The sequence below is a fragment of the Penicillium concentricum genome (assembly GCF_028827145.1).
Source record: "Penicillium concentricum strain IBT 3081 chromosome Unknown utg000006l_segment0_segment0, whole genome shotgun sequence".
NCBI classification, from domain to species: Eukaryota; Fungi; Ascomycota; class Eurotiomycetes; order Eurotiales; family Aspergillaceae; genus Penicillium; species Penicillium concentricum.
This window is the reverse complement of record NW_026622759.1, coordinates 1403148-1423319: the sequence shown is the minus strand read 5'-3', so window position 1 is coordinate 1423319 and position 20172 is coordinate 1403148. Positions and strand designations below refer to the sequence as shown.

The 20172-nt window shown below is 48.3% G+C and overlaps 10 protein-coding genes across 10 annotated transcripts; 4 read left to right on the top strand and 6 right to left on the bottom strand.

The window, feature by feature from the left end:
* Positions 1 to 294: 294 nt before the first annotated feature.
* Positions 295 to 925, bottom strand: N7517_010726 (uncharacterized protein; the record flags this gene model as incomplete). Its single annotated transcript, XM_056728449.1, has 2 exons — positions 295 to 810; positions 875 to 925. 2 exons carry the CDS (start codon positions 923 to 925, stop codon positions 295 to 297), a joined length of 567 nt encoding a protein of 188 aa, XP_056574264.1.
* A 1673-nt stretch (positions 926 to 2598) lies between these two features.
* Positions 2599 to 3505, bottom strand: N7517_010725 (YoaK family protein; the record flags this gene model as incomplete). The annotated part of the gene is made up of 2 exons (XM_056728448.1): positions 2599 to 3203; positions 3304 to 3505. 2 exons carry the CDS (start codon positions 3503 to 3505, stop codon positions 2599 to 2601), a joined length of 807 nt encoding a protein of 268 aa, XP_056574263.1.
* Positions 3506 to 5789: 2284 nt separating this feature from the next.
* N7517_010724 (uncharacterized protein) lies at positions 5790 to 6181 on the bottom strand (the record flags this gene model as incomplete). The annotated part of the gene is made up of 2 exons (XM_056728447.1): positions 5790 to 6108; positions 6171 to 6181. The coding sequence occupies 2 exons, from the start codon at positions 6179 to 6181 to the stop codon at positions 5790 to 5792; spliced, it is 330 nt and encodes a 109-aa protein (XP_056574262.1).
* Positions 6182 to 6582: 401 nt separating this feature from the next.
* On the top strand, positions 6583 to 7273 carry N7517_010723 (uncharacterized protein; the record flags this gene model as incomplete). Its single annotated transcript, XM_056728446.1, has 2 exons — positions 6583 to 6780; positions 6848 to 7273. 2 exons carry the CDS (start codon positions 6583 to 6585, stop codon positions 7271 to 7273), a joined length of 624 nt encoding a protein of 207 aa, XP_056574261.1.
* An 821-nt stretch (positions 7274 to 8094) lies between these two features.
* Positions 8095 to 8853, top strand: N7517_010722 (Short-chain dehydrogenase/reductase SDR; the record flags this gene model as incomplete). The annotated part of the gene is made up of 1 exon (XM_056728445.1): positions 8095 to 8853. One exon carries the CDS (start codon positions 8095 to 8097, stop codon positions 8851 to 8853), a length of 759 nt encoding a protein of 252 aa, XP_056574260.1.
* A 507-nt stretch (positions 8854 to 9360) lies between these two features.
* N7517_010721 (uncharacterized protein) lies at positions 9361 to 10065 on the bottom strand (the record flags this gene model as incomplete). The annotated part of the gene is made up of 1 exon (XM_056728444.1): positions 9361 to 10065. One exon carries the CDS (start codon positions 10063 to 10065, stop codon positions 9361 to 9363), a length of 705 nt encoding a protein of 234 aa, XP_056574259.1.
* Positions 10066 to 10495: 430 nt separating this feature from the next.
* Positions 10496 to 10977, bottom strand: N7517_010720 (SBDS family protein; the record flags this gene model as incomplete). The annotated part of the gene is made up of 3 exons (XM_056728443.1): positions 10496 to 10552; positions 10636 to 10759; positions 10814 to 10977. 3 exons carry the CDS (start codon positions 10975 to 10977, stop codon positions 10496 to 10498), a joined length of 345 nt encoding a protein of 114 aa, XP_056574258.1.
* A 2198-nt stretch (positions 10978 to 13175) lies between these two features.
* N7517_010719 (uncharacterized protein) lies at positions 13176 to 16702 on the top strand (the record flags this gene model as incomplete). Its single annotated transcript, XM_056728442.1, has 5 exons — positions 13176 to 14196; positions 14282 to 15101; positions 15166 to 15750; positions 15784 to 16609; positions 16634 to 16702. The coding sequence occupies 5 exons, from the start codon at positions 13176 to 13178 to the stop codon at positions 16700 to 16702; spliced, it is 3321 nt and encodes a 1106-aa protein (XP_056574257.1).
* A 355-nt stretch (positions 16703 to 17057) lies between these two features.
* N7517_010718 (SDR family NAD(P)-dependent oxidoreductase) lies at positions 17058 to 18103 on the bottom strand (the record flags this gene model as incomplete). The annotated part of the gene is made up of 4 exons (XM_056728441.1): positions 17058 to 17326; positions 17382 to 17649; positions 17703 to 17950; positions 18067 to 18103. The coding sequence occupies 4 exons, from the start codon at positions 18101 to 18103 to the stop codon at positions 17058 to 17060; spliced, it is 822 nt and encodes a 273-aa protein (XP_056574256.1).
* Positions 18104 to 18737: 634 nt separating this feature from the next.
* Positions 18738 to 20150, top strand: N7517_010717 (uncharacterized protein; the record flags this gene model as incomplete). Its single annotated transcript, XM_056728440.1, has 1 exon — positions 18738 to 20150. The coding sequence occupies one exon, from the start codon at positions 18738 to 18740 to the stop codon at positions 20148 to 20150; it is 1413 nt and encodes a 470-aa protein (XP_056574255.1).
* Between the last annotated feature and the right edge of the window lie 22 nt (positions 20151 to 20172).

Sequence of the window (20172 nt, the reverse complement as noted above, 5' to 3'; positions counted from 1 at the left end):
CATCCTAATTGATCTGGGCTGTTTGAACTGTCTCTCGTAGTTCCGCCCGAAGCCTGGCAGGATTCACACCCACCTACCCAACTGCACTCACAAGTTTCCAGAGTCATGAAATGTCTCGAAACTTGAATCCGTTGACATCAGTGCCCCGAATCAAATTCAAGCAAGACACCGTCGTCCAAGAGAGCGGTACGGTCATAATGATTGATGAACCTCAACCGATGCACAACTGCGAAGACAGTATGAGTCAAAAACCCAGTTTCGATGATTTCCTACATGAAATCCTCGGTCTGGTTGTCAACACTGCGAAAATGATTTGTTAGTGTTCAGTGTAAATATTCCGTTCAATGAGAAAACACAGTTTGTCGCTTCATCAAGGATTAGTACCTTTCTTTTTCGAACCGTTGCATGAGCGAGGCAGAGGAGCTGCTTCTGGCCCTGAGACCCAGTAGTGAGTTTCATGGTCATGTCAAGTCCAAACTCCTTTTCAATCTTCCCCCATAGGTGCACCTTTTGTAGAACGCTAGTAACCTCATCATCCGATGTTCCCTCGAGGCGATCGACATTGAAGCGAATCGTCCCGGCGACCAAGAAGGGGTCTTGTGTATTAACATTCAGTTTAGTTCTGGTTCCAGCTCGGGCGTGCTCGGACAAGTCGAGTCCATCGAGACAGATTGTGCCTTCTTCGAATTGGACCATGCCAAGGAGGGCGAGGATATGGGTCGTCTTTCCGCTACCGGATGGGCTGCAAATAGCAATCTTCTCTCTAGCTCGGTCATTGAGATACCAGCTAGAACGGGAGGGAGTGATGCCCTGATAAATGTAAGCAACCAAGCATACTGACGCCCAAGTTTCCTTCAGGGGGTTTATAACTTACGAGTGTCTTGCAACGACATCTGAAAACTCGATGGCCCCAGCAGATGGCCATTGTGTGGGTAAAGATGGCATTTGCAAAACTGTACTTTTCTCTCGGTGATGGCTGCATATACCATCGGGACATCGTCCTGATGCCGAAGCATAGGAGTAAACAGAAAAGCCTCTTATTCAAGTCAGATGAGTCTCAGTTATCCAACAGCAATATACCTATTCATCTCAGGAAGCAGGAATAAGATTCCTTCATTAGAGCGCTATTGAGGTGCCTTCCTATTTCTACCTAAATCAAAGAGAGCATCTCAAAACGGAAGGCACCCACCTGAGGGTGCCTTCCTATTTAGGATAACTCGTCACCTACCCCCAGTTCCCCCCGTTACCTGCAGCCATTGGAGAAATATAAATACCTGCCCCTTCCCACTTTTTCTCCTCTTCTTTCTTTCTTTCCTCAGTCCCCACTCGAATCTTTGACGCGGTCCTCGAGAGGCTGAAACTAGGTTGGGGCTTCGGCCCTGGCCTAATGGCACGAAGTATGTTGGGACTAGCCCTCTCAACCTCTGCGGATACAGACTGTACTCTCTTGGGTTCTCCATTGACCATTGGGGGCTCACCCTCCCTCCCCCGCATCAAGACACCATAGAACCTTCATTTTGCCCCAACCCAGTTGCACGGGGCCTGTGTGCAACACCTGAGCAAGACTTGCACCTTTACGTGGTGCTCAGGATAAGTAGCCTTTACGGTGAAACCAAGCAAGTCCTTTCAACTCTTGAATATAGGTAGAGCTTGTATTGTAGATTGTAGACTTAACTTACTGGAATGACAAACACTACAATATTTCGCATTTTCCGGAGTAGCCCCGTGTTGCTGAAAACATCTAGCAAAGCAAGCTTGCGTCGAGAGTAGAGTGCTCTTTCCAATGCCTATAGACACACCTCAGAGTCAAAACCAGTCCCATTATTTGTGTCGATCAAATCATTCTCACATATTGTTCTCTGTTTCTGTCCACTACTGTCATTCCGTTGCCAGTAACAGGTGTCTGGTCTCCCTGGGGAAGTCGAGTGATACCATTCTCGAACCCACAACAGGAGATCACCGTTCGATACCGGCTTTTGTCCATTACGTTGTCTCCAATAATGTTCTGATGGGCTGTTCGAATCTGAATCCATGAGATCTGAGCACAGTAGGTGATAGATGAGAGGTTTATACCAGACAGCTCTCCAGCAGTAACAGTTTCCCCGAGTATGCTCTCTATCAGAGTGGATTTTCGGCAACCAATGGAGACCCACAACCATAGTTATGAGACCACCAGGGATTGTCAGACGAATATCGTGCAGAACAGGGGAGGAACCCTTGTCCCAAAGTCTTGACCCTTGAGCTCGATCGGCGAACGATTGAGATGTAGCTTGTGCATCTCCAGAGAACTGGGAGATCCTCGGCTACACTCTGACATCCTTGCAAGCAGTCATAGTAATGAGAAAACGGTACTTAGTCATCTATATTAGAAGAACCGGACACATGTATACCTCTTTGCAACTCAAATCATGCTTGAAGCACTGGAAATTCATTCGATGCTTCGTATAGAGTCATATCCGTAGATATGATACCAAAACACCCATAAGATACCTATATTAGAAACTATTAACATTGATATATGCACATCTAACTATAAATCTACTCAATATCTACAACACCAGAGTAAGGTAACCCGTACCACCGAAAATCCGCGCGAATCTATTTCGCCGGCGCAGCCTTCCAGAATAACCACGCAATCGCAGCAACGAACTTCATACCAGCAGCCATCCACAGCGCAGACTGCATACCACCACTGCTACGACTCAGCCATCCACCGACAATAGCACCGATCAGCAGACACACAACGCCACCGACACGACGGTTGCGCTTAGCATTCGCAGTCGGCTTATCAACGAGCTTCGGATCCGACGCAATATCAAAGTAAACACTCGTCAAGACCACAGTCGGGATCTCGTTGTATCCCAGCGCACGACTGCATGTCATTCCACCAGCGGACTGGAAAGCGAGCAGGCCGATCGGGATCAACTCGAGGAAGAGGGCCCCACCATCCAGGGCGGCGTCAGAGGAGGTGTGGGGGATGAGATCGGCTTCGATTAACGCGACAGCGATGACGATCATAATTGTTTGCACCAAGAATGAGGTGAAGAGGGTTCCGCGACGAAGGGCGCCGACGCTGCGCATCGCGATCGAGAAGATCATCGCGCCGAAGAAGAACGATGCGATCGAGACGAAGGACTTGAGCCAGCCCCATGGTTTGCTGTTTGGTTGATTGGAGGCGCCGAGACCGAGGAAGATGGTGTTTCCTGTTTTGAAGAAGTGTTAGCTTTTCTATTTGGTCTTTCGGGGGTTTGTCGCTTTCGCTTTGCGCCCCCTTTGCGGGGAGAGCGACCGCATGATTCGTACCCGTTTGCATTCCGAGGAAGCAGGACCACGCATTGTAGGCGCTGCTATCGCATAGACCAGTGAGGAAGGTGAGCATCAGACAGACGAAGTCTGCGTGTGTGGGGGTCAGGTTTTGTTTCCATCGTTGGACGACGCTGGACTGTTTGGCGGGAACATTTGGGGCTTCGAGATCGGGTGTCGGGGGCTGTTCTGTTTTCTCCATTTTGACGGGATGTGAATGTGTACAGAGTACTACAAGGTAATAAATAGATTGAGTCACAAGTCAACAGAATTTTCGTGTTCCTGGCCCGAGGCGACTTCCGACGGGGAAAAGTTTATTTCTCGGGGTTTGGTCCGATTGCGGTCTCTTTTGTCATGTACGAAGTATGGAGTAAGTAGATATCCTTGTCGACTTGATATCTTCAGGGCTATTTCGTATATTTCTTATAATACTGTAAATTCAAATATGGCAACTAAACCCCTTTTGAATTCTGCTGCCTTGAAGCTCAGCACGCAATAGTGGAGAGCTCTGGTCTCGTATAGGGCTGAATTAAGGTAAAGACAGATCTTATAGTTCATATTACCTCAGTCTGGTTACACCCGCAAATAAATATAGAAAACCCTGTCGGAATCAATTCTACATGTCACAGACTTATTATAGACATATCCTCCGTTGGTACACGCCTTGGGTTCAACGCCGACTCGGTGATGGACAGGGTTGCAAAAACCGCCGACTCACCGGCGAAATGTAAGTCATAACCACCATCCGTATTGACTGTACTTGCAATATTGTATGATTCGGTTTCTATTGGAGGGATTTTAGTCTTACCTAGTAATTTACCTGACGATCAGCTGAGACTATAATATGCACAATCCTAGTAAATCTTTTGCATCTAATGCAGCCACCGTTTGAACAAAGAAACATGTGAATTTTCTGCCTTCTCCCGCCCCTTTATCTCTGCTTCATCATCAAGATCTATTCTGATAGAAGATGCATGTTCGAATCCAGGAATTACTGATAATAATAGCACAATCTCCCTCAGCTCTGATGTGAACATACATGGTCAATCCCAGGCGCCATAATCTACAGCGGGATACCAAGACGCTAGATATCTGCCGTAAACCGAAACAAGTGCCCAGGTGAGTAATTGAGATGCAGTCTACGGAGTGCCAGGACCTTGGCAATGGCGAGGTTTTCGGGCTTGCGCACATTTTTGTTATCTTCTGTAAAACTGAGGGGGATATTGGCCCTTGTGACTTATTTGCCTCTTGGCCTTTATCTAGAGTGAAGGCAGCCTTTCCGCAGATGTCCCAAGTGCGCCGAGAAAGTCCCCCGTGATAATTACATTCTCGTCCGCTATGACAGAACGAAATTGGGAGGCATTTGTTGCACTAGACGAACTTAAAAACCGCTTCCGAAAACGAACTGGTTAGCCTATCCTTAGTTCAAGAAACTTCGTTTACAATATTTCAATCCGGAGACTTTTATTTCACTGTATTCGACACGGCTGTCGACAGAGACAAGGCATTGGACGCCCTTTGGCACGAAAAGGTTTCGGCTAGATTCGGAGGCAGGAAACCTTGAGATATAGGACTTATAACCCGTAGAGAATGCTCTGGTTGATAGTGAATGCCACACATTCTGTTTCCAGATCCACCATTGAGTAGTAGCATTATAGAGCCAGATTCCCTTTCATCTTCGCTTCCCCATCTTAATTATTGCTCAGCAAGGAAGTCATTGGTAGCGACGCTATTGAACGCGATATCGAAGAGACCTCCGAGGATTTGTACAATAGTTATAGCTTTAACTGGAATGACCACGAGCGACCTGTCAACCATTGAAAAAGAGGGTTTCCCGTGGACTTCATGTATCTTGCTCACAGTGATGATGTACGAGGCTTCGCCGTTGAACGCTCCCCAAGGCAGAGGAGTCTAGCCCCTGGGCCCGGGAGCATGGTATGTCTTACGTAATAAACTCACCCGACCTCGGGAGCCCTAGATCTACCCCGCCAGGTGCGATACCATCTCTCCTAACAACCTCGATATCCTTCCACCTTACCATGACACCTTACCATGAAGTTTAGGAAGTGACTTGCAAGAGAAAGTCTATTTAACCTCTATTCCAATATTGTCAATTACGTTACTTTTTTTTTTCTGGAACTTCATCAAGTCCCCTCCCTACAAAACCTCATACGAGGTTAATTATCACATCTCTCCCAAAATTACGGAGTAGTCGCCTTGATAATGACCATCACGGATATGTATTGCATGTCCCTTAATTTGCTAACGTCTGTGCATTTGAAAGTGTCAATAAGCACCCTTGTCGTATTCGTTCGAGGAAATAGGGAAATAGCGGCGTGCACGCTCTGAGAGCGTCAGGCCAAGCTATGTTGTACTATATTATTGTTATCAATATGCCGTTGCTTAGACTTGAAATCAAACTCACATCTTACAATAGACCAATGGTAACATCTCCTTTGACTCTCGCATAGATTTCAACCTAATTATCACATCAACCCAATGGTCACATCGCCCTTCACTCGCGCATAGAGCTCTACCTCAACTTCCAGATCCAGCTCAATCTTGATCTTCAAACTGCTGTCCTTCTCGCCCACTTTCGCTGGTCGATCCTTGATCCGCGATTCACGAATGGGTCCAATCCTTCTACCGGGGAGTGGCTCTGGGACATAATTTTCCAGGTATTCTTGTTGCGCAGCTGACTTTCGTGCGAGTTTCGCGGGCTTGCGGCCGCCTGTAGGGTTGGGAGGGGGTTGGACTTGTGTCTGCTCTTCTTCGGACTCCTCGTCGCTGACTTCTTGTTGATGTCTATAGAGGTCATTAGTCCCATGGAGGGTTAAGTGTTTAAAGACCAAGATATGGAGACGTACACTTGAGACATGATGGTGGACTGAAGATAATACTGAGAATTGATACAGCAAATTTTTATTTACGAGGAGGATGGTGGAATTCTGGATTATTTTATATGCTCTAAAATTATTAAGAGAGAAACGGGCTACAACTTGAGTGAAATGCGGCACCAGAGCAGAGACCCCCTAATAATACGCCACAGGCGCACCGCCAATGCTTCGATAACTGGTATTCAGGAGATTTTAAGGGCGCTAGGCTGCATGGGGTCGAAATAACGCGTCATAAGCTCAACCGTGGCACTATAAATGAAATAGATTGGATTCTCCTCAGTGACGCGTTTTCACGGAAAAAGAATCAGCGAACACCGACACCCCTCTCTAATTAATTTCAAAAAGAAAACATTCTCTGCGAGAATTTCAAAATCAAAGAATCATGGTCTTGGGACTACTTACTGCTATAGCAGCTTGTCCTGCAATCGTTGGTACTACCGAAGCAGTCCGCCAGGGCCAAAGAACAAATGCGAAAGAAAAGCACAGAGGCGTGAAATCGAATCTCATCATATCTTGCGCCAGGACCTCGAGCGCCGGCAGGTATATTGATGGATGCTCCGTAGTGTTGCGCGACAATAAGGTATGCATTCTGCGAGAACTGGAACCCCAACAAACCTGTTGCCTTCGCTAATGCAGTTGATGAACAGCTATGGATTGGATTGCCCAATGCTGAGGGTCGCACCGATTTCTCACTACATCCATTCGCGGGATACTTCCTCCCCTATCCCGAAAAGAACTGGGGTCGCAAGGGAGAAGGAATGGTCTCTACGATCTGCGATGAACCTCCACAACTAAATTGGATATACGTGGACGAAGAAACTTATGAGGTCAAATATGGCCTGCGAACAGACTCGGAAGACCATATTGTTGGGCCATGGGACTGCACGCCACTCGAGAAGAGAATCACTTTGGAAGGCTGGGAGGGTTTCATGGCTGTGGAACTGGACGGGGCATGGTCGCTCTATTTTGACCGGGACGACGATGGCTTGCAAGAGAAAATATTTGAAGGAAGGATTTTGGAAATTGAGCTGACAAGGAAAGAGAGAAGGAAGGGTAGAGATGATGAGGGTTAAGAAGCCCTCAAGAGGTAGAGGAATAAATACTACATGATTTATGATGAGCCGGTTCTATGAAGAAACAAAGTGCATCTATACAAGAAAACAATATATTTCGCAAACGATCTTATCGATTAGAAGGTGATCCGTTTTCTGCTCCAATCCCTGAGTGGGAATATGTACTTCTGGCTTCAAAAGCCGGGCGTCGAATGCCTATCCAATATAGGACGTTGGTGATTTAGAGAGTCCAAAGTGAATTCCTGTACAACAGAGGAGGGAATTGCCTGGTATATCGGACAGCGGTTTTCCTGTAATATTAATAGAATTCCACTTTCAAGAGTACTCGGAGACCCTTCCATTCCCAAAGATTTCCATTTTAGGCCCGTCTGGCCCAGGTGCGCGGGGCCATGTGGGAATCTCTGCGGATGCACATGGCATTGCTGCGTTGCTAGTGGAGGAGGAGATATAGTGGAGCAAAGGAAGTGTATCCAAGAAGAGGAGCCCCTGTTGCTGGTCTATTGCGTACCCAACCGTCTCAACCACGGACAGATGCAGACATAACTTCCACCAGTGTCAGGCCGTCATATCCATTGCGATATGCGATAGTTGCCCATGCCTTCGGTCTTCTCACTTCAGCCCGGGTATGTCGGGGCTGCTTGCGCTAACTTGCAGGGATCGCGACTCTAAGTCCGGTTAAGTCCAGGTTATTCATCTTAACTCCGTCAAAGGCAGTTCAAAAATTGCTTCGGATATCAGGTATTAATTGACCTTTATCTGTCCGATGAGCATCGGCTATTACACTGGAATATCTTTCCATCCTTCCTAACTAAACATTCATCATGACCACCACTAAGCCCTTGATTCTAATAACCGGTGCAAACCAGGGCTTGGGATTCGCAACTGCACAACAGCTGGCTAGCACTGGCAAATACAATCTTCTGATCGGCGCCCGCTCCCAGGAAAAAGCCGAAGGAGCAATCAAACAACTACATGAGTCTAGCATCGACAGCTCTTTAACGCCTATTGTCATCGATCTCGACCATGACGAATCCATCACTGCCGCAGCCAAGTTCGTCGAAGAAAGTTTCGGATCACTGGATATTCTCATCAACAACGCCGGAATCAACAGGTCGTCCGACCCAAACGCTACCCTACGGGAGACCTATCGAGCTGTGTTCGAAACCAATGTATTCGGTGTGGCAGTGATGACTGCTACTTTCCTACCACTATTACGCGCCTCGAAGTACTATGACCGGCGTATCGTCAATGTGACGAGTGGTCTAGGTCAGATTGGTATTGCGTACTCGCCTACTTCAGAGTACAGTGCGAAGATATGGGAGCTACCTGTCTACCGCAGCAGCAAGTCGGCTATAAATATGATTAATGCCGTTGATGCTGTTAGTCTTGGAAAGGAAAATATTCTTTCTGTTCTAGCTGCCCCGGGCTTCTGTCGCACCAACTTCGGGGGTGGAAATGGCGTCAAATCGGCGGAGGAGGGGGCTCAGCCTATTGTACGGGCCGCTACTGAGGGTACGCCGAAAGAGCTGTTCGCGAAGCTTGTGGATGATGAGAACACGCTGGTTGAGTTTGGATGGTAGAATCGAACTATTATGGAAATTGTGAGGCTGATGATGTAGAAAGAAGATTAGTGATAGTTAGATGAGATCTTGACATAAATTTGCCTCGAAAGTTTGCCGTGTTGAATAGGGCAGGCAACTGGCCGGTAATATTTCGCCAGTTGTCGATATCTCAAATAAAGTACAACTTCTTTTATACAATCCTTATCCGGAGGTCTCCAATAATTACGAGAAACTTTTCTTACGATAACTACTTGGATTGAGAACCGGGTAAATAGAAAGAAAGACCCGTAAATGCTGTTTGCCCTAGTTGGGTCAATACACCTTTGATGACTGCGGCCGTTAATGGAAACCCCGGGACAACACCGCAGGTGCACCGTCGTTGAAAGGATCATTGAAGTTGCCTAGATTCAACTGTGCCATATGGTGAGCGAAAGTGAAGGAATGGTCTGATTACAGAGCCACATCTCTTTATGCTATTGACATGCATTTCGCTGACAGAACCTGTAGCAATCTTGGACAGCCAAGTCACAATGCCCAAGTCTTCTCAATCTCAACAGAATCCTCCCCAATCTCCTTCCAATCCAAGCTGCCCCACCTTTCAGGCCTCTCAACAGCATCAACAAACTGTCTCAGCGCCAGCACCGTCTGCACCGCCCAACGCTTCTTACTAACCTTCCCAACGCCAACAGCCAACGGCGTCATAAGAATCCTCCCAATCTTCCCCTCCCCCTCCGCAGAGCGATTATGCCCCTCAACCTGACACAACAAGCTCCAAACACACTCATACACAACCTCCCGATCCCAGCAGACATCACCAGGCTCCCGCATGGTCGGACAGATAGCCACCCACCCACAGCCGTACTTATTCTGCTTGAGGTCATCTGGGAACTCGACAAGCGTGCATGAGCCCGGCGGCGCAAAACCGCGCCATTTCTCATAGAGGACTGTTTGTGCTGCGCGGGTCAGGGCGTGGTAGTCTTTTTGTGGACTGAAGGTCATCGAGATGGCGTGGTCGAAGGCTCCGTCGAGGCGGGCGTAGGAGTTTGCTGGTGAGACGATTAGGTCGAAGGATGTTCCTTCCGGGAGGGAGTTGAGGCGCTCGTTTATTGGGGTGATCTTTAGTTTTTCTGGGCTGTGGTCTGGCCAGGTTGTTTCGAGAGCATCGTTGAAGGCATCCAGGAAGCCGATGTCCATGCAGAGCAGGAGGATTTCGGGGATGTTGGTTGTCATCTTTGCTTGACCGGTCTGTTGGTGAAGAGAGAAATGTTGGCAGATTTTAGACAGCAGCGTGTAGTTCTAAGGTTAAATAGACCTCGGGAGCCTCAGGTCAGCAATTTACACAGCCCCGCGTATGTGGGGATAACATTGATCTTGATGATTGTGGCTTTGCATGTTGAAGATAGATGTCGATAAGTGAATGGAGGATGAATCTATCAAATACCAGCTGTACTTTAGGGGAAGCTACTAGGTACGTCCCTCTATCTTCTCTGAATTGTAGTTGTCATGATCTGCAGGCAGAAATATAATATTCAGGCACCAATGATATGGATCCACTTTCTTTTTTCAGAAGCATATGATGTGAATTCCTTATCGCTGCAGGCAGTCAGATGTTTATTGAAAGAATATAACAGGGCATAACATAAACATAGTTGACATGAAATTATTTCACGCCAGCAGGTCCGTTGCTGACATTTGTATTACCGTGGCTCTCGCGGGCCTATGCACATTTTATAACTGTGGTTAGCTATCAACAGTAGAAAATGGAGCCTGTTGGTGTTGGCGGGTTGGGGGGAAACATACAAGGGAAGACTGGTAACTACCATTCTCGAGAATTTTGGTTATGCAGACATCGTCATCGGAAGATCCGAACTCATTCTCAAGCATAGCCTTGCTAGCTTCGTTGAGAATGCCTTGAGCACCACCTCTTTGGGGTTCAATTAGCACCAAGCAACATAAACGAAAACCAAAAATGACCTACTTTTGAGTCACGAATATGTTATAAGCATTTATGACATTCACGAGCGGAATAGAACGATCAGAACGCCAGGATTTGAGGGCTTCGAGGTCGTCAACGAAGACGATGAAGTCATCCGATGAGCCTTTATAGAAGACCTTGGCGGCGGTATCGTTGGCACGAGACATGGTTAAAGTTGAATTGTGAAGGCGTCGCAAAGGGAGTAATTTCTTTTGTAGGAAATAGACGAAGGAAGGAGGTATAAAAGTAGAACCGAGAGTGGATCTCAAGAAGGTTCATATACAGTATCCATAAATGATATCACCACTATGTATGACGCGGCACTTCAAATAGTTCTTGGCCAAAACTATTTGCTCAATTATAGTGAGAGAGTAAGATATTGAAGACGTCGCTGCCTAGGTGCCCAGGCGTATAGACTCGAAATTACATAAATCTTTGAACTGTGGATGTTTTGCATGACGTCATACCTTTTGCGGTTAGTCTCCCACGCCCTTGAATCTGAATACGGTAATCTTCCCAATTAAACATACCGCCTGCTCAACTTGTTATACCGCCCGTTATTTCTTTACTTTGATTGGTGGGTATTTGACCAAGCAGAACTTAGGGTGCTAAAACTTTTGCTGTGTCTCGACTCAGTCCATACCCAAATGAGCACTGAGCCCCACAATACGATTTACTCGATATGGACCTCTGAGAAACCACACGATTTTAAAGCTACGGAAGGCCTCGGTGAGGCTCTAAATTGTGGTGGAAAGTGGTGCTATTAGCCTATTACATGTGTAGTACGTATTTAGAGCTTACTAGTTAAGGTCACCTAGCAACCCAATAGCTTAGTACGGCGTAATTTATTTTTTATATCTCACTAGTAACCCTAACCTTCTACTAAAAGCCTCACTTGATAACATGACAATCTCGTAATATGACGGCCACCACGCCGCCTTACAAGGCTCTAAGTTCAATTCTACGAGAATGTTGTACACTCCACTTGTACATGCAAGATTTAGCAGGTGGCAAGATAAGTGAATTCCTTTCAGCAATCCTCCGTTCGTCAGTAGTATCCATCTATGAACATGCCAGCTATAAAAACCAATTGTAATAGTAAGTGTATGCATGGTGCAACCCACCTTTCTCGTAATCTTGGGCCTGGCCCACTGTCAGCCAATGCCACTCACATTTTGGTCTGACCTTCACCATACCAAAGCTTTGACAAAATAATCCGTTATTTCATTTTCTTCTTCAATCCAACTCCTTTGCCTTGCCGAAAGACTCTCAGAGAATGTTTGAGCAGAATCGAAATCTATCCAGAGGACCCTACCCTGGTCCCTAGAGATCATCATATTCCATGGCTTAGGATCACCATGAAGGATCCCCGCGAGATGAATGTTCTCGAGTATATGATCAAGTTCCTGTAGGTATTCTGATGAGAAATTGAAAAGGCCTATCGGCTGCATGTTCGGGACATATTCCATGAGAACGGCGTTTGGAGGCAGCTTGTCACCAAGAAACATTTCCAAATTAGGCCAACGACTCGGCTGTATAAGTAATTGTCCTGTAGAAGTCCGGAATGAGTCCTCGCTCGCATAAACCCTTGGCTTTATATCATCAATACGCGGTGGATTCACAGATAAACAAGTTGACTTCTCTGTAGGAGGGATCGTGTTCAGAGGGACCTCTATCATGGAACTAGAATTGATTAGGGAATATATTATACCAAGCACAGTTGAAATTACCACTTTCATCACGCAGATTGTCTCATGAACAAGAATCTTAAAAACCACAGAGTTCTTTGACTCGTTAAGCTTCTGACGTCACCAGATCCTATTTCACAAGCCTGCTGGATCATGTCTCATGTGTTTGGGTATCATAAACCTCATCTAGTAAAATAAAATAAAGTTGGGAGAAAGGTGGTTGTTCGGGAGGCTAGTTACAGGCACTTAACGACATACATTCATAACTTAACTATTGCACAAAGCGAGCTGGCACCCCCAAAACACATACCGTAAGTAAAAGGCTGGCTGGTTTTTCTGCCCGCTGTTGCTCTCCGTCACCTTACACTTCTAATCACGCTCCAAGCAGGGAGTCAGCTACAAACCTAATGCCACCCCAAACCTTTAGGACATATCTAGCTAGTCGTCTCCGATCACAGTCTCACATAGCCGCCATGTCAAGTACTGGTCGCCATAAGTCGACGTGGCAGTGGTAGATTGACCTGCGCTTCAGACGCAGCAGTGCACATAATACCCCTCTCCTCCCAAAGAAGGTCAGTGCATAAACATCAGCAATGTGCATTTTACACTTCCGTTATTCCCAAAAGATCTACATTACACTACGTTAACTTAGGCTTAGAGCCTCTATGTCAAAAGTCATGGCGATCATGAAGGCTTTAGACAACTCTGACCTATATACCATCGGATGGATTGCTGCTCTCCCCATAGAGCGCGCTGCAGCGACTGGAATGCTCGACGAGCGCCATAGCACACCGCTCGACTTTGTCCAACATATCTCCGACATGAACGCATACACCTGGGGCAGAATGGGTAGACATAACGTTGTGATTGTGTCGCTCCCTGCCGGCTTATATAGAACGGCTGCCGCTGGGAATACGGCGTCGAATCTTCTCTCATCTTTGCCACATACCCGAATCGGTCTGCTGGTTGGTATTGGGGGTGGTATCACCCGACCTGCCGATGGTCGTGATATTCGGCTTGGCGACATTGTCGTCAGCCAGCCACAGGGGACAACTGGAGGAGTCATTCAGTATGACCTCAAAAAGGCCTTATCGGATCAAAAGCAGGAGCGAAAGGACTTCCTTAGCATGCCTCCACAAGTGCTCCTCCAGGCACTAGGGTCTCTGCAAGCAGAACACGAACTAGAGGACTCCATAGTGCCTAAATTTCTGAGCGCCATGCCACGAAAGTCCCGGGCCGGCAATAGTACCAAAGGAAAGAATGGTTATTCCCATCAAGGGATTGAAAACGACAAGCTTTTCAGGTCATCATACACCCATATCGGTGGGCACGACTGCCTTGGTTGCGATTCAACAGAAGAGGTGGAGCGCGAAATTCGGGACACAACCGATCCGAAAATTCACTACGGCATAATTGCCTCTGGAAACACGCTTATCAAGGACGCTGCCACTCGAGACAAGGTTGTGGAGGATGTTGGTGAAGAATGCATATGCTTCGAAATGGAAGCTGATGGCCTGATGAACCACTTTCCATGTCTTGTGATCAGAGGAGTTTGTGACTATGCCGACTCGCACAAGAATGATCGGTGGCAACGATATGCCTCTGCTACGGCTGCCGCCTATGGGAAAGAGCTTCTCAGCTATGTGCCTGTTAGGGGACTTCAGGAGACACAGAAAGCTCTGGATGTACTCAATTCTCGTTGGTCTCCTTCTCCCAACTGAAGTTGAGCAATTTGCTTACATTCCTAGAGTGAATGAGGATATTAAAAGCCTCCATGTTCTAGCAAGCGACACAATAACCGGACTAGATGGTCTCAAGCGAAGTAGTCACTTCAATGCCATTGAAAAGTGGCTTTCACCTCCTGACACGTCGACCAATCTCAACGAGGCGCTGGAAAAAAGACTAGAAGGAACCGGTTCTTGGTTCCTTGAAAGCGAAGCATTTCAGGAGTGGGAAAAAAGAGAACGCCCGTTCCTCTGGGTGCATGGAATCCCTGGGTGTGGGAAAACAATTCTCAGTGCTACGACTATTGAACATCTCAATCAAACAGCTTCAATCGAGCCTTCGCCCATCACCCTTGATTTCTTCTTCGACTTCAGTGATTCCGATAAGCAGTCACTGAAGAAGCTTGTTCGATCACTTATTGCCCAGCTTTACTCAAGATGCCCAGATTCCCAAGCTGAGGCGGATAGAGTGTTTTCGTCTCATAATGATGGCAACCGTCAGCCAACAGAGAAACTACAATTTGAAACATTCTCGAGAATGCTGAACCACGTTAAAGTGGCTAATATTGTCATTGATGCTCTGGATGAATGTGAAACAAGAAAGGATCTACTCCTTTGGATAGAAAGTCTCATCAACCTGAAACATCCAGGCCTCCACCTTTTCATTACCAGTCGAAAGGAGGAAGAGATCGAGTCAGCACTACAAGACTTAGTCAATAATGAGAGCATTATTCCCCTCCAGGAAGATCTGGTTAATGATGACATTCGCGCGTATGTCCATCATCGACTGCGGGATGATCGCGGATTCGAGAGGTGGTCCTCGCACCCAAATGTACGGAGTATGATTGAGAGCGAGCTGATGCAGAAGGCTAATGGAATGTAAGTTGAAATTTGTTTACAATAGTTTAAAATATTGCAGTTGACTAGTACTAACTAACAATAGGTTCAGGTGGGTTGCATGTCAACTTGATGCTTTACAAGATTGCCTAAATGTCGACTTGCTTGAGAAGTCGCTCCAATCTCTGCCCAAGACACTGGAGGAAACCTACGGTAGAATCTTGGCAGGCATTAGCGAAAGCCATAGAGAGTACGCCCTGAGGCTCCTGCAGTTCTTGATATATTCAGATCGTCCCTTGGCGATCCGCGAAGCTGTTGATATTATGGCGGTCGATTTAAGTCGAGATCCCTGCTTCGATCCCGCACGGAGTATGCCAAACCCGCGAGAGATTGTGAGGTTCTGCTCGAGCCTCGTCTCTCTGGTTAAGAGGAATATTCAACCGACAATCAGTTATTCCTATTCAAACTACACGACAACAGACTCTTGGATCTCAGACGACCCAGAAGACTCAGATGACTTAGAGGAGTCAGTGGACTTGGATGGTCCAGAGGCCTCAGATGGGCAACAGGAGGAGGTAGAGGAGCTTCAGTTGGCACATCTCTCAGTTCAGCAATACTTAAAGTCCAGTCGGATTCAAAGTAGTGTCCCAACCCATATCATTGATGCAGGTGCGTTGTTTCAAGATGGCTTGTGTGAAAAGAGCGCAAGAGGTTGAATTACAAGAATATGCCTCGCATATCTGTCCCGCCCAGGCGAGCACCAAACCAGCGAACAAATCCGGGCGGAGTTTTCATTCGCGCATTACTCTGCTCAACTTTGGATTGACAACGCAACCGCCACTGAGACAGACAAGATGGTTGAACAAAGTATCATGGGCTTCTTTTTGTCAACGGGTCAAGCGTACAAGGTGTGGAGTAAACTATGGCGCCCAGATCACGCAAAATCAGGTTCGTATCTCGTAATCACAGCAGCTCCGTTGTACTATGCATCCTTTCTTGGTCTGAAGCATACGGTACAGTTGCTACTAGAGCTAGGAGCCGACGTCAACGCACAGGGAGGCCAGTTTGGCAATGCACTCCAGGCAGCTTTATGGAAAGGCCATACTGAGGCTGTGCAGTTACTCCTCGCAGCCGGCGCCGACGCGAATGCAGTCGGAGGCACTTATGAGAATTCACTCCAGGCTGTTGTATGGTCCAGACACAAAAACATTGTACAGTTGCTCCTCGGGGCCGGCGCCGACGTTAACGCTACCGGAGGCCTTTATAAAAGTGCACTCCATGCTTCCGCAGCCTTAAACCACAAAGGCATCGTACAACTACTCCTCGCGGCCGGCGCAGACGTTAATATAATCGGAGTATATCACGGAAGTGTACTACAGGATACTTCAGCCTATGGCTACAAAAGCATTGTGCAGCTACTCCTCGCGGCCGACGCCGACGCGAACACAATCGGAGGCCGTTATAGAAGTGCACTTATGGCTGCTTCAGTCTATGGCAAAAAAGACATCGTACAGCTGCTCCTCACGGCCGGCGCCGACATCGACGCATATGTAGGCTATGAGAATGCATTTTAGACCGCTTTGAGGTCCGGACACAAGGATATCAAGCAGCTACTGTTACAGGCCAGCGATAAGATCATTTAAGGCCCGGAGGAAGGGACAGGGAGAAGCGTGTGTGCGGGCGGCGCAGCGGGCACGAGGATCTCGAGGGTCCTTGGCAAGGTGAAGAGGTTAGGAAGATGGGCTGCAAGGAAGTTGATATCCTTCCAAGCTGCGTGGAAGATGGTATCTTCAACAGGCCGCCAAGCCATGTGACTCTTTCAATATTATTTTTTTGATTTTGAGAACCCAAACTCTCTGTTCTTGGAACTGGTACTGATATATGTGGCTTTCTAATGGAAATAAAGATCTCAATAAATGAATCAATTAGTCGAGAATATGGTAGCGGAAATAATCCCGGATCCTGATATATTTAACGATCACCAGCAATCAAATATTGTCACGAAAAAGGCTGATTTGACAATTGCAACGATGATCCCCCGTCCACAACCAATGTATGCCCATTGATATAGCTGGCAGCCTGAGATGCCAGAAACACCACCGCGTCGGCAACCTCCTCCGGGTCAGCCAGTCGTCTCATCGGCAAATCACCCAGCATAACATCCTTAACACCCGGTGCCTTGTCGAGGAATTTGTCCATCAACGGCCCCGAAACATACGAGGGAGCAACGGCATTGATTCTGATACCATTGCGCGCATTTTCAAGAGCTGCTCAATTGAGTCAGAAATCCAAGCAACGAAACAAACGAAAGAAAGAACTCACCAGCGGTTTGAACCAGCCCTTTCACAGCGTGTTTGGCCGCTATATAGTTGCCCACTCCGAGGAACGCCCCTTCCGAGGCCAGTGAGGTTAGTATTACGATTGAACCCCGGGTTTGGTTCCGCCGTCTAGTCGAAACTGGCTCCTGGATGGTCATTGCCCGGATCACCTCGCGGATGACTAGAAAGCACCCGATATTGTGCACCTCGTCCATAATCCTATAGGTTTCTAGGCTCATGTCGCTGATCGGGGTTTGATTGGCAGCGGGGGTCTTGACTTGGTCAGAATCATCTAGTAGAGGAAATCATGGCTGTATTGGCTTACTCCGGCTGTAGTTACGCAGATATCGATGCGGCCATAACGCTCTTTGGCTCTCGCTACTAATGCTTGCACCTGCGCCTCCTCACGGACGTCAACATGGTAGGCGGTTGCCTCGTAGCCTTCTCGGCCTGCGACTGCGTAACTCGACGTGGCGGTTTCTTGGGCTTGCGAGAGATCGATGTCGGCGCAGACTAGGGTGGTGAGGCCTTGCGTAACAAGTGTATAGGCGACTTGGCGCCCAATACCACTTCCTTTAATTTAATTGATCTATCAGTTTGGAGGGTGACTTGCGCAAAGAGTTGACCGGGGAGTTGGCATGTGATTGAGGCAGACAAACACCAGAAAGGGGAGGAAATGAACAGCATACCAGCACCAAGGACCAGAGCGACACCTTCCACTTGCATCGGAGCTATATCTAGCGGATTATGGGAAACAACCTCTGCAGTTGGTATCGACCTGAGTGTCCTTTATGCAGGCTTTCGCGCCCCAGCTTACGCCTCTCGGCGGTGGAGCACAATGTAAACCTAATGCGTATATGATCCTGGAGTACAACGTACACAAAGGAGCTATTACTAACTCACATATGTTGGATTAAAGGCCCAGGATGATATCAGTCCCAAGGCCAGGACCCGTAACACAGAGACAATAGATCGACCGGCGTCCTGCTACATTCAGTAAGGTCCGACTCGACAATTCCACGGTTGAGTCACCCGCAGTGGCGGCAGTGGCGGCGGGATTCCCGTTGGTCCATGGCTCCTTTGCATCCACCGATGAAACGGGGGCCAAATGCTAAATTCGGGAAATGTCTCTATTCAGGTTACATCGTCTGTCAACCCCTGTATAGCTTCACAATATCCCAATAATGATAGGTATTGTCTCGGGGACATATCTCCACCCCGACACGCCATCAGCCTTTTGGTTAAAGGCGAGATTCGAGCGGTGCCTAGAGCCAATTAATCTCGCATCCCTATTTTAATACACTGATATGATCAACGAGAGGTCCGGCATCGATCACCCAGCAATCACCCTCACCTCAATATGCCGTGGACATCAGCCAAACACTCACCGAACAACTTCACCCGGCCCCTTGGCCCCAACGAGGTGTTCATCAAACTAATCAGTGATCCCGGCCACCCGCTCGGTCGTGAACACTGGGCCATCAACTATACGGCCACCATCAGTCCTCGTGGGGCATTCAAAGCCTTGTCGGACTCGCCTGACCTTCTACCATCCCTCATCCGCTACAGCTGGCTACATCTGCGCTTCCAGCACCCCAGTCTAGCTGCGCATCCGGACTCCAACTCCAACGCCGTCTACACGGTTCCCGACTCTGCCGATGCTCTTAATGAATGGGCCTCGCAGACCTTTACAGTGGAGGCCGACGCCCAGTCCGCCAACGAGGTAATTCCCACCATTGCACCAGCTGCGGACGCCCGGCTGTACTATGTCCCCCAATCAAATGAGCTTCTCCTACACACCGCACACTGGCGAATGGATGGAGTCGGTGGCCTGCTTCTCCTCGGTCAGCTGGTAGACCTGATGGTCTCGCACGCCGACACCCTCGTCTCGGGGAAGCTGCCAGACCCGTTCGATTCCTTCCAATGGGGATCGGAGGTCACACGGCTGGCGCCACCGGTCGAAGAGGCCGGCAACATGCCCCTCACCGCGACCGACGAGCAGAAGGCTGTCGCCCACGGGACAGTCGGCACATTTGCCCTGGTGGCGGGCGCCCTCGGGGTACCCTATACCGGGGATGCCGCGACTGTACCGTCCGGCACACGGGCCGCCGAGCTCAAGTTTTCTCCCACCACCACGTCCGCCGCTGTGTCTGCCGCAAAAGCACGCGGTGTCGGGATGACAGCTGCCGTGCATGCCAGTCTAGCCGCGGTCAACTTCCGACACGCGATCATTGAGCATCAGGGCCGCCACTACACCAGTACCATCAAACAGTCGCTGCGGCCGTATCTGCCCGAACCGTACTCAACCCCCGCGGCGGCAGCCGGGCTATACACGTCTGGCTGGTTAGCTCGGGTTGACCGCTCCGGGACCTGGGAGGAGAATGCACGCATGTATCAGGTGGAGTATGAGAAGGGCATCAGTAGCGAATATCTCCAGGCGCACCGCGAGTATGCGTCCACTTTGGTGGATGTGATGAAGAATCTGCCGGCTCCGACAGAGCCGCCTAGCGATATTGATATCAGTAGCATGGGGATCATGGAGAAATATCTGGAGCGCGAATATGGAACCCCGGAGCGTGGGATTGGCATCACGCATGCCGGGGTGGGCGTGGAGATAATTTCGCGCCAAGGTGTCGTTTTTGTGTGGACGTTCCGTGATCAGTTGACACTGCGGCTGGTTTATAACGAGGCTTTCCATACTCCGGAGCAGATGACGGAGTTTTTACATGACATTCAAGCAAACCTGTTGAAGGAATTGGGGGTAGTGGAGTAGACTGTTAGATTTAAATAGGTCA